The sequence below is a fragment of the Acinonyx jubatus genome, chromosome A2 (genome assembly GCF_027475565.1).
Source record: "Acinonyx jubatus isolate Ajub_Pintada_27869175 chromosome A2, VMU_Ajub_asm_v1.0, whole genome shotgun sequence".
Lineage (NCBI taxonomy): Eukaryota > Metazoa > Chordata > Mammalia > Carnivora > Felidae > Acinonyx > Acinonyx jubatus.
The window spans coordinates 126,389,051-126,402,804 of NC_069383.1; the positions used below are offsets into that span (position 1 = coordinate 126,389,051).

The 13,754-nt window shown below is 39.2% G+C and overlaps 1 protein-coding gene across 1 annotated transcript in view; it reads right to left on the reverse strand.

The window, feature by feature from the left end:
* PPP4R2 (protein phosphatase 4 regulatory subunit 2) overlaps positions 1–13,514 on the reverse strand; it is a 52,776-nt gene extending 39,262 nt beyond the window's left edge. Inside the window, exons 1-2 of the mRNA XM_027042484.2 lie at positions 13,242–13,514; positions 12,160–12,241 (exon numbers count right to left, since the gene is read on the reverse strand). Coding sequence (XP_026898285.1) covers positions 12,160–12,241; positions 13,242–13,275 — 116 coding nt within the window. The 5' untranslated portion in view covers positions 13,276–13,514. The remainder of the gene's footprint in view (positions 1–12,159; positions 12,242–13,241) is intronic.
* Positions 13,515–13,754: the final 240 nt, after the last annotated feature.

The window sequence follows — 13,754 nt, forward strand, 5'->3', positions numbered from 1 at the left end:
AGAAGAAGTGGGTTAAAGGTACAGTTTGATTTTTTTCTTATTGTTAGTGCTTTGAATAAAAAAATTTTTAATGAGGGGCGCCTGGGTGGCTCAGTCGGTTGAGCGTCCGACCTCGGCTCAGGTCACGATCTCGCGGTCCGCGAGTTCGAGCCCCACGTCGGGCTCGGGGCTGATGGCTCAGAGCCTGGAGCCTGCTTCCGATTCTGTGTCTCCCTCTCTCTCTGCCCCTCCCCCGTTCATGCTGTGTCTCTCTCTGTCTCAAAAATAAACGTTAAAAAAAAATATTTAAAAAAAAAATAAAAATAAAAAAAAATTTTTTAATGAGACAGGCTTATCTAAAGCAGTACTGATTTCCATAATCTGTGTACCTGACTTTTTTTTTTTTACAGTATGGAGACAATAAGTATTTAATTCATGTGATCCATTCAACTCAATATGCAGTTATTCTAACTTTCTCCTTAACTAAAATGGGAACAGGACCAGAACAGTATGATGATAGTCTCCACATTAAGATACTTAAAATATGAAAGACTGAAAGTTTTAAGTATTTAAAATTTACCACCTATTCACTCATCTAAATTTTGTCAGAAAATAATTTTTAAAGTGGCCACATCCTGACTGTGGCATTGATTTCTGTCATATCCTCTAACAACTAAGAAAGCAAAATCAAATACCACAGACAATATTTACAAAAAAACCAGATACAGTGACAGGTGTCCTCATGAACCCTCTAATATAAACAGGGCAAGACAAGAAAGTTATCAGTATCTATATAGGAGGAAGAGAAAGACCACTTGTCTTACAACAACAGCTCATGCCCAGGAAAATCCTGAATTCACTAACAATACTTAATTGGGGAAAAAAGAAAACCGGGCCACATTCTACCCCCATTTAAGATTACTCCTTGCAGAAATATCCTATTGTTCAAAATCCCTAGAAAAGTTGGACCTGTCTCCAGATAAAGAACCACTTTGATGGAGCGCCTGGGTGACTCAGTCAGGTAAGCGTTGGACTTCAGCTCAGGTCATGACTTTGCAGTCTGTGAGTTCAATCCCCATGTCAGGCTCTGTGCTAACAGCTCAGAGCCTGGAGCCTGCTTCAGATTCTCTGTCTCCTTCTCTCTCTGCCCCTCCCTAAATTATGCTCCATGTCTCAAAAATGAATAGATGTTTAAAAAATAATTTTTTTTAAAGAACCACTTTGAGACAAAACAGCCATAATCTCAAAAGTCACCCTGCAGTTACCATGGACAATATCCCTAAAATAAGACCAAAATAAGACAACTTCCAAAATATAAAATTTACTTTACAACATACAATTCTGAATAGAACTATTTCATCAGTTAAAAAAAAAGCTCTCACCCTCCTTCTATGAGATACACAATAGCACACACTACAAATGCACTTGTAACAGCTCTTATACCTCTCAAATTTCAAATTCTTCTACAGCATATTTTTTTCCAGTTTCATCACCAGTAAATGGAAATATTACCACCTAACCCGCAAGGTTAATATTTTTGGTTGACTAAGAATAACAAATCCAAAATCCATACATTAAAAAGAAAATTAGGCTCTTACTTTCAATTTAAATATACATCAATCACATTACCTATATGCTTCAAATTTACACCTCTGCAAAATTATAATTACTACTAGCTTTCAACTTTTGAAGTTACTGGAAATAGTCTAACTTACACATGTTAAGGGTATATCAAATATATACTTCTTTACCTTACTGACGCTCTTGACATAGATTTTCTTAATTTTCTTAAGTCCCAAACTACCACACCCAACCTCCCCATTCTTGCCACAACTCCCAGGCAACTATCCATGGTCTCAGGGCTTAGAAGATCACACTATAGTATGCTACAATGCAGGGAAAGCAGGACAGGTGCCTCAGATCAGGATTAGATAAGCAGCAAGAAAATCTCAGAAATAATTAGTAACAGATTCCTATCAAAAGCATAGTTTCAAATTCTAATGATTTTAAAAAGATTCTCAGATTTCTTCAGTAAAGAGGAAAGATGTGAAGACAACAATGAAGATTTAGACGCTCAACCAACTGAGCCATCCAGGCACAAGGGACAAGGGGTATAAAAAAGTAAGACTTATGAGAGAACCTATCGGTATGGTATGCCTGAGTTTAAATTCCAATTCTGTCACTCACCAGATGCACAACCTTAAAACTTTCAAGTTCTCTAAGCCTCAGAATCCTCTTTTATTTTTTAATTTATATGAGGCAGAGATAGAGCAAGCTAGCCTCTTGAGAGCAGGGAGGGAGGGAGAGGGAGAGAGATAAAATATGCTAAGCAGGCTCTATGCTCAACTTGATCCCCGGGATAGTGACCTAAGCTGAAATATTTAGATGCTCAACCAACTGAGCCATCCAGGCACCCTCAGTACCCTCTTTTTAAAAAAATGTTTATTTATTTAGAGACAGCCAAAGACAGAGAGGACAGAAAGCAGGGGGGGGGGGGGGGGGCAGAGAGAATCTCAGGCAGACTCCACACGCAGCCCTTGGATCTCAGGGCCTCAAAATCATGACCTGAGCTGAAATCAAGAGTTGGATGCTCAACTGAGCACCCCAGTATCATCTTTTAAAAAGCAGAGATACCTACTTCAGACAGTGTAAAGATCAAATTAAGATAGACATATGAAATATCTGACAATGTCTGGCACAAAATAAATGTTTACTACAAGTTTGCCTTTTAAGCAGATAAAAGAACTTTAACCCAAAACAAGTGAAAATTCTAGTCCCTTATAAATCCCAGTTTTAGGTTCACGATTTTAAAATCAATCAAAGATTCTATGTAGGAGTACTGAGAAGCACCACATGCAAGTAACAAAAGGAGAATAACACTTTAGAAGGATCAAAAATAGGGGCGCCTGGGTAGCTCAGTCAGTTAAGCATCCAACTTCGGCTCATTGGAGCCCAACATCGGGCTCTGTGCTAACAGCTCAGAGCCTGGAGCCTGCTTAGGATTCTGTCTCCCTTTCTCTCTCTCTGCTCCACCCTCCCCCACTCACATTCTTTCTCTCTCCCTCAAAAATGAATATTAAAAAATTTTTTTTAGTTTTTTTTAATGTTTATTTTTGAAGGAGAGAGAGAGAGACAGAGCATGAGCAGGGGAGGGGCAGAGAGAGAGGGAGACACAGAATTTGAAGCAGGCTCCAGACTCTGAGCTGTCAGCACAGAGCCCCACGCGGGGCCCCAACCCACAGACTCCGAGATCATGACCTGAGCCAAAGTCGGACGCTCAACCGACTGAGCCACCCAGGCGCCCCTTAAGTGTACTTTAAAAAAAAACATTTTTATTTACTGATTTTGAGATAGAGAGGGCGCAAGTGGGGAATGGGCAGAGAGAGAGGGAGAGAGAATCCCAACCAGGCTCTGAACTCTAAGCGCAGAGCCCCAGTGTGGGGCTTGAACTCACAAACCGTGAGATCATGACCTGAACCGAAATTGAACGCTTAACAGACTGAGGCACCCAGGTGCCCCTCATTGGTTATTTTTAAAGTAAAATTCTTTCACACACATATGTATTAAATGAAATAACAGCCAACGTTCTCCTCCTCAACTGTCTATACTGTTTTAGTCACTGAGTACATGTATGGGTTGGTTTTTTGTCTGTTTTTGCTACTAATACTGAAACTTGATTTTGGTATAGAAAGAAAAGATAAAGACAGCAGAGGGAGGCAGACAGACACATTCATTCACCTCAATGACAAACTCCTATATCATTAAGGTAAAAGATCTACAGTCCACAAAACAGAGGGAAAGCACAGTAAATTCTAGATCATAAATTCCTTAATTTCTTATTAATAAGATGTTCTGAAGCAGCATCAAGTTTTTCACAAACTTCAGTAATAGACCATCCGCATTTTGAACTCATGCATTAATTGGCAGGCACAGAGAGGATCTCTGGATATAGATAAAAACCACACATGTATACAGGGTACACTATGAATGGCATTCTGTGAACGAACCTCTTTGTGGCTCTAATAAATTAAGTGGTAACAATGACTGATCTTTCTCATCTAAGTCTACAAAACCAATTCTCCATTTTTTTGGTCTGCAAACCATTCACCTCTGCAACATACTCTCAACAGTTAACATCTTTCACCATCAGCAGATATTTTTAACTTCAACGACTATCACTGTGCCCCATTTCCACCCTTAATCATTATTGCTGCAATACCACCCCAGATAACTACAGAACTACTGCCTCAACAGGCTCCTATAAGCTTTTCAAGCTGGGAGGAACCTTGGAGGTCATCTATTACGAACCCCTCAGTCTGTATCAGAGCAAATTGTGTCCCTTAGTAACTTAGATGATTTAAATAATGGTAAGTAAAATAGTTACAGCAGCTTCCATTTAAAGGATGGCGGTGGGAGGGGGCTGTCATTGTGTGCCAGTCATTATATCAAAAACTTTAGATGTATAAATCCACTGAATCCCCACAACACACCTTGAGATAGATTTTATTACTCATATTTTACAGATGAGGAAATTAGGGCACAGAGAAGTCAGCCTGGGCCACAGACTAACGGGTAGAGGCAGGAATTCAAACCTAGGTGTTGGGTGTTCTCCTGACTCAAACCAGAGCTCCTTCCACAGGATAAAGTACCTCAGGCTTGTTTCTTAAGCCCAAATCATTGAATTTATGCCCAACATACAGACAATTCTAATTTTTACTCCCAAATGTTAGTATTTATAGCTACATACTTTCATTTATTTGAGTCCTCACAAGAGCTGAGACAACTATAGAGTATAAGCTCCATTCTTCAAATGAGGAACAAGCTCACAAATAATGTGCCCAAATTCACACAGAGAAATCACCAAGCTGAATTCAGAACTCAAGCCATGTTTCTTCCAAGAATGATATTACCACATGCTAACTCTCAGGAAATTATGGGACTGGCCAACTACTAATAAAAATCTTAACATGGAAAATATGAGCTCACTTGCACACCAAAGAGATTGAAGATTTGAAGTTAACTTTACTCAAAAAACAAAGGTGACAGGTCTATCTTCCAATGCACCAATCAATAAATTTTGTGCAGTGTAGAAGACACATCCAGATTACAGCATGATGGGATGAAAGAAATGAAAACGACTATAATTTTATTCATGTTCATACCTTAATCACTGCAGTTATTGTAATATTTGAAACAAAAAGAGCATTCACTTAACTAATATTTATTGAAAATCTACTGTGCTTCCTGTGTACCACTGTGACGGTGGTACATGAGGACTTTAGGTGGCACATGGAAAACTCATATTAGGTATGTATTTTAGTACTTACAGATTTTAAAGAAACTTTAAAAGATAGAACTAATGCAACAAACCAGTGGTTTCAGATCTTGTTTCTTACAAGGGGAATAAAATTAACATAGTGATATATTTATGGGGAAGGGCAAAATGAGCGCTTAACTTCTGTAATATTTTTCTATTTTGAAAAAAATCTGAAAAGAGGAGCCTGGCTGGCTCATTTGGAAGAACATGCAACTCTTGATCTTGGGGTCACGATTACTTAGTAATACTTAAAAACAAATCTGAAAAAAATCAAGCCAACCTAGAGAAGAATGTTAATTATACAGAAGTTAGAAAGATGTGGCAAAAATCAGGAAGGCAGTATAGGAGAATGACATTTTAGAAACTATGTTGACAAAACAAAATCTCCTCCTTTAAGAAACTCACAGAAGAGGGATCTAACGGCCTCATTCATAAGGAGATTTTCAATAATGCAGATTTTATTTTCAATGTATGGAGATTTTATAATTCAATTGTTTTCAATAATTAGTTGTTGATAACTACTTTTAAGCAACTTAAATTTTATTTTCCTAATCATATGTCAAAATCGCTCAACACAGACAACTTGAAATTTCAGGGAGGGGGTGGGGGGATAAAGCAGACTCAACATAAGCAGTGTCAACACAGGAATGACGACTATTTATCGAGCATTTACTCAAACAGTGTGCTAAGTTTTCCCTGTATTAACTACTTATACTAGGAGAGGCTACTATTATTCCCATTTTATACTTGAGAATACTAGTAACAGTTTTCAGAAGAAGTGTAATTATGAGAGGGTAACAGTGCTGCTACAGTTTTCCATGTCTCCAAAACTCTATCAGACTTAACTAGACACAAAGCGAAAAGCCAATTAACAAAAATAAAGTTACAAAAATGAACTTATAATATAACTAGCTGGAAAACAAAAAAAAACCCTAGCTGACCAAGTAGTCAATTTCTCAAACCCCAAAGAGTAAAACAGGTGAGAAAAATGACAGTCACATGACCTGTACCGTATCAGGTTCCGAGGAAGAGAAAGCAGAAACAAGTCATGGTGTACCTGAAGGGCCTAGGAATAGAACCACAAAACAGCCAACAAGCATTCACTAGAAATCATGATACGCCAATCTGAGAACAGCAGCTGAAACCGAAAAGGGTTTTGCCCACTCCACCGAAGAGAAAACGGAAGGGACCCACAATGAGAGCTGAAGGACAGCAGCAGTCTTGCTCCCATGTGCTCTTAAAAAAGACCAACCAGAGCTCCCATTCAGAGATGACCCCAGTATAAGACGACAATAAAGATGAAGGAAAGACAGGATCCAAATAAAGCAGAAATTGGAAAAGGGAAGCTGGAAATTTCAGAAAGCAAGCTCCATGTTCTTAAACACTACAAACAACAAGAGAGCTCCAAGTTAGGAATGCTACTGCGCCCTATCTCGTTCTCAAGGGTCAGGAAAACTTATTTCACATAAAAGAGTACAAGAGAAAAATATCAAGGTTAAATCCTGTACAAGGTGATTATAAGGGAAAAAAAAGAGAGTAAGGAGAACAAACGTCCCTACAGACAATGAGAGGAATCCACAAAGACTCGTCCAAAAACAAACAAAATCTGTATAATATTTATAAATGAGCTAAAGACACTTACAAAATGATATAAGTCAGAATTAGAGAAACTCAGAAAATGAAGCAATAGAATTCGGCAACCAATTAGGTAGAAACTTAAAAAATTACTTCAGGAAATAAACTAGAAAGTATATGAGAACAAAAGAACCTAAGAGGTAACGCAGTAAGAGTTCTTCAAAGGAAGGTATTTTTAAAAATCGAAATAGAATTAAATTAGAAATTTCAGGAGCACTTGGGTGGCTCATTCAGTTAAGCATCCGACTCTTGATTTCAGCTCAGGTCACGATCTCATGTTTGTGGAATCAAGCCTCACATCAGGCTTCATGCTGAACCTGCAGCCTGCTTGTCAGTCAGTCTGTCTGTCTGTCTGTCTGTCTCTCTCCCTCCCGTTCCCTGTTATCTGCTCCTCCCTTGACCCTCCCCTACACACTCTGGCTCTCCCAGAATAATAATAAAAATAAAGTTCATTCTTTAAAACAAAAAAAATTAGAAATTTCACTTTGAAAAACACTATCAAGAGAATGAAAAGCCACACTGTTATAGCAAGTATTTGCATATCATATCAGATAAAGGTCTTTTATCTGTAACATATAAAGAACTCTCAAAAACCAGTAAGAAAACAACTCAATTTTTAAATGGGCAAGATTTGAAGAACCAATTTACCAAAGATGATATACATACAGCAAACACATGAAAAGATATGCAACATCATTAGTCATTAGGGAAGTACAAATTAAAACCACTATGCAATATGTGCCTATTAGAATGACTAACACAAAAAAGAATGGCCATACTCAATGTTGGAAAGGACATGGAGAACTGGAACTCAACTCCCAAAGTACTGCTGGGAATACAAACTGGTGCAATCACTCTGGAAAACAGTTTGGCAATTTCTCAAGAAGTTAAACATCCATCCACCACATGATCCAGCCATTCCACACCTAGGTTTTTATCCAAAAGAACACATATGTCCACATATAGATTTGTACACAAATGTTCATAGCAGCTTTTGTAACAGAAAAAACTGAAAATAATCCAAATGTCCATCACAAATGATTGTACTAAAAAAACTCTAGGGCATCAATATAATGAATACTACTCAAAAAGGAATGAGCTGCTAATATCCGAACCTGGATCTCGGTTGAGTAAAAGAAGGCAAAGGATACAAACTGTATGATTCCATTTAGATACAATTTAGAACAAGCAAACTAATCTAAAGTGATGGAAAGTAAATCATTACTTGCCTGAGGGCAGGGGAGACATACACAGGGAAGAAAGATTACAATGGGGCATGAGGCAACTTCTAGGAGTAATGAATGGATATGTTTACAATGTTGAGTGTGGTCAATGTTTGAATGCGGGTATCAAAATTTAGCAAACTACATATTTTCAACAAATGAAGTTTACTGCATATAAATTATACCTTAATAAAACTGTTTTTCTTAAAAACAGGAATAAGGAAAAAGAATTCAACAAAATGACAAAATATTGAAGACATGCAAGATGATTTGACAAATAAGAATACAAGGGGGGGGTCGGGGAGGACAACAAAAACCAAAGGACATAATTTGATTTCCTGAAATTAAAAAAAAAAAAGATATGAAAAATCTGAAAATACAGATTGAAGGAGCACACCACATACCTGAGTTTACTGACCCAAAATGCCCAATACTAAAACAAAGTCCAAAAAAATTACTGTAACAGAAAAAAAAATTCTTTGGGAATCTAGGCAAAAAGTGTAGATGACTTACAAGGTAAAGAAAATTAGATTATCATCAGATTTTTTTATAGTAACTTTGAGTTGCAGGAAAACAATGGAATTAACACATTTACGCTACCAATGATTTTATTTCCAACCCAACTGACCTTCAAGAACAAAGGGCACAAACTCTTAAAAATATACAAGAACTCAGGAATGCTCCCATGAGCTCTGCCTAAAGAATCTAGTACAGAACGAACTCCAGACAACCAAACTGACTAAGATATTGACCTAAGGACTAGGGTGAGCATCTGAAATAGAGCCACTATAAAAGATTAAGTGATGGTTAAGAGAGACTTCTGTAATTGTTACATGTTCAGATAATGTAGACACAACTACTTTTCTTAAATGGGGGCTACAAACTGGAAGAGATATGAAATATTTTTAATGTCCTCAATAATTACATTGGTGGTATTATTAGACTTTTCCCCTGTGTCCTTGGAACCAAAATTGTGGAAGAAATAAAACACTGTAGTCCTGATTTTGAATTGGAACCATCAGTATGAATCATTAAGTATTTCATTAGCTTCTATCCACTGAAGACGCTTGAAACAATGACCAACTCAGTAATAATAAGCAGCTCTCCTCTCCAGTTTGTACTCTTTAAAGACCATTTCCCACTAAAAGAAAGCATGGCTTCTTGAGAAATGGCTGATTCCAGGTCTGGGCAAAAATGAGCTCAGATCATACCAGGGAGTTATGGATACTATTAAGTCAAAGGACTCTGGAATCAAATTAAAGAAGCTCCCATAGGACAAACATGGGACAATATGCCCACCAAAAAGAGTAACTGCAACTAAGTTTATCAAATAAGTTTAAATCTACAACTGAAACCCATCAAATGTTTAAATTCATGATTGAAACCCACCACATGTTTGTTTATCCAACACATAATATATACTTGGCATTAAGTTACAAACTGTTACCTTCAGAAAAGTTTTGTTCAAGGTAATGTCCCATTTTCAACATAAATACAATTTTTTCAAGTAGCCAAAACCAACAAATTTGGTGATTGTTTTAGATAATCTCTGTATTCATAACAGTTTAGTACACCACGTCTTGGCATCTTTCCCAACTTCCTATATTAGATGTTTATAGGTAATTTTTAATAGACCAGAAAGCAAAATTGTTCCAGGGCTTTTTAATTTTCCTACAACCTCCTGCTCAGTAAAAACCTATACTTCGAATTCTAAATTGTTTAGAAATCAAACTGTTTAGAAAACAGATCAATTGTTTTCTTTTTGTATGAAAAATAAATAGCCTAAGTTGTCACTAATTTTCATCCATAAACAAAGTTCAAATATTTTTTTTGTTAATAATTTGTTACTATAACGTATCAATGAAGATAAAAACAGAACTATGGAATTTTTATCTTAAGCAACCTATCTATCCTAAAACACTAAAGAGAACTGATCTGCTGTTCTTTACGTTTTCTTGTTAAAATCTTAGAAGTTACATAAAGCTCAATTTAACAATAAATGAATGACAGAAACTTTGCAAATTTCAGAATCAAAAGTTAAGAGGCACCCGAGTGGCTCAGTGGGTTAAGTGTCATCGGACTTCAGCTCAGGTCACGACCATGCCGATCCTGTTAGAACCCAGTATCCGGCTCTGTGCTGACAGCTCAGAGCCTGGAGCCTGCTTCAGATTCCGTGTCTCTCTCTCTCTCTCTGCCCTTCCCCCACTCACACTGTCTGTCCCTCTCTCAAAAATAAACATTAAAAAAAAAAAAAATTAAGGCATGCTCATGTTAAGCAACAAAGGCTAATACTTTGTAAACACCAGCTGCTTTAGTAACTCTAAAAATATTTTCCAAATTCTATAAAAAATCTAACACCACCATTTTAATACAAAATACTATTAGTAAATGTAAAAAGGTTGGAGGGGGGAGAGGGAGTAAGGCAGTGGACCTTAAGACCTCTATCAAGACAAAATATCTACAAAAATCAGGTTAAATTTTCCTATCCACCTGGTGATCCAAACAGGATATTAAAAAACATTTCTTTCAGAAGTTTTCAACTATTTACACATTTACAGCCAATGAAAGTTATCAAAAGGGAAGACAGTTTGTACAGACCTGATAAGGAGAAGAGGTTTTAAGTATTTATCTCCCAATAGTTTGATATAATCTTGTGTATCAAAACTCTGAAAGTAAAAAGCTTTTCCTCCTGATATTGTACAGAGATAAGTTTGGACCAACTAACAATTCAAAAGAAACAGTGGCAATCAGAGTATTTACCATTTAGGGATTAATTTCTTTTTGAAACCTGGCATCTAGTCATTTTTAAGCTTATCTACATAAATACCAGTGAGTTATGTTCCATCAATTTTTAAAAGATGCTCTAAGAGTAATTCAGAGGCAAAAATGATTTTTCCCCTAAAGGATTCCATTTTTTAAGTGGAATAAATAAAAATGTAAGATTGAATACATCAGATTCTTAAGCTGATGATAATTTTAATAAAGCACTACAGAGATTCAGTTTGTCTACATGACCACTCAATCAGAGTATCTTTTTCCTTTCTAAATTAAGCTAGTTATTAGAAGGCTACACACACTAGAGCCACAAGCCAATCTTGTGAGAAATGAACATTGGCTAATAAAGCCAAAGAAAGCAGTTATCACTTGCTAAACCTTACACTCTTATAGTAGGCCTCAAAAGAAACTGTACAAAAAGGACATAAGGGAGCCAAAAGAATGCTCACTTATTAACACTGCACCCAAAGAAATCTTTCTCCTTCCTGCTCCCCACCCCCTACCCAAAGAGAAGAGTACAAGGAAGTCACAAATCTGCACTACTTTCTACAAATTAACTTGGTGATGGTGAAAACAACTCCTGCAACATAAACTACACACACAATGAGATGGAAGGATCCTTTTGAAAATAAACTTCATAGTTTAAGTTTCAGATTCACAACATTTGGAAACAAGCCTAATAAAATGCTGAGCATATGTAACAAGTTAGCTATCCTAGAAAGTTTACAGGACAGTCAAAACTGTAGCATCTGGAAATTGTCAGATAATCACCAGAAGTCCTCAAGAGAATAAATAGAAATGACACTTCAAACACTCAAATATATAAATATGACAACAAAAGGTTGGATACAGGACAATATTGGAAAATACCACCAACAAAAAAAAAAATTTGAGACAGAATCAAAGCCACAAAATTTTGGAAATAAGTCTGTTTGTTATAGCCAAAAGGGTCATAACAGACGGGATAGGCATTCTTTTCTCTAGCTCTTCAGACTAATAAATTCTAAATGTACAAAAGCATAGATAGAAAATTTTAACAAATTTTTAAAACTCATTAGAGTATACATAAAGCAACTAAAGTATATGCATTTAGTAAATGCTCTAATAACTGCAGCTTGTACAGTTTGGACACACGTATCATTCACTTCTTCTGAAATAGTTTTTTCCCTTTCCTAAGCGATTCTGAATGATACACAGGACCATAACAACTAATACATGTTTTCAACTCACATTGTTTCTCCAGTCTTGGCTACATGACAAAGAAACTGATCCAGGACAGGACAAACTTCCTTTTTTCCCCTCTTCTCAAAATCTAGATAAGGGAAAAAAGAAAAGTTATCAGTGTTTCCAAAGGCCATCAACCATCTCCAAAGCACTACAAAAACAAACTTTCCTCCCAGTCCTTCGTCAAATATTAAGAAGCAATTATTAAAAAAAAAAAAAATCACCCTCTCAACCAACTAGCTACCTCTGACTCCCAAAGTTCTAGTTCCAACATTTGTCTCTTCACATGTAACAAGAATCCCCCTAAAGGGGGCACTCAACCTCTCCACAAAGCCTTAATGTGGTGTTTCTCAAAGTGTGGTCCGGAGGAACACCAACATCACATTTATCTGGGAAACCAGTTAAAATACAAATCCCAGGCCCCAACTTCCACAAGCTGTTTATCTACGTTAAGTTCATAAACCTGCGTCTTAAGAAACTGCAGCTACCTAACGTAGCCGTTCCCAAATGATTTTGGATGTCAATTCATAATTCCGAAAATGCTGAAATCACACGGTATTCGAAGTTTGAGAACCACGGTTCTCAAGCCTGTTGCGTGGAAGGAGACCACCTTAGAATTAGGGCGCGTGGAGGAATGACTTCAGAAGCTCTGAAAAAGACTTCCTGAGACTCTTTAAAGTTGCTCTACCGCCCTCTCCCCGCCACCCCCCCCCCCAAACCTTCTACTTTTTCTCTTAGCCCGACGCCTGGCGAACGGGGGCCTGACAGAGAACGGAGCCTGCCTGGAACGAGGCTGCGGGCCCACGACCTCACCCCAGAGGGGTCGGCGAGAGGCTGGGGCCCCTACCAGAGCTTCCCCGGCTCCCCTCCCCCAGCCCAGACGCCGGCGGCCGACACAAAGCCCAGAGCGGGGTGGGAGGGAGCTGCCCACAGGGCTCCCCGCCCCTGGGGAAGTGGGAGGGGGATGGGAGCCGGGGAAGCGCAACCCCCCCCCCCCCGGCCCGGCCCCTCGGAGCCCCCAGCCCTGAAAAACAGGAGAAGGAGCTGTGGAGGGTAAAGAGGAAGGGAGAGGGGGCAGCTACCCCCACCTTTCAGCGCCTCCTGCAGCCTCTCGACGTCCATGGCTTCCCGGAGTCCCTCGCAGCCTCCGCCTCCCTCCGCGGGTCTCCCGGGGACCGGAACGCCTCCCCCCACCCCCCCGACGCCCTCCCCCTCCCTCGCACACACTCCGGCACGCAGGCGACCGGGGGGGGCACCGAAGGGAGCCGGGGGAAGCGAGCGAGAGAGCGAGACCGAGAGAGCGAACACCTCCCCGAGCCGCTACCACCAGCCCTCCAACATGGCGCCCGGCACGTCACCGCGCGCACGCTCCCTGCCGCCGTCCTCGCGCCCGCCGCGCGCCCCGAGCCGAGCCCGAGAGCGCGTGCGCGGCGGAGGCGGGCCGCCAGGGCTGTCCCATAGACCCGGCAGGCGCCCGACGCCCCGCCTCTCCCCTGGCGATGGCCCGCCGCGCCCCTGTTCCAGCTAGAGTGGTCGCGGCGGGGTGCTCCTGGCCAATTCCCAGGATTTGAGTCCTTATCTTTTACTAGCTGTGTGATGTT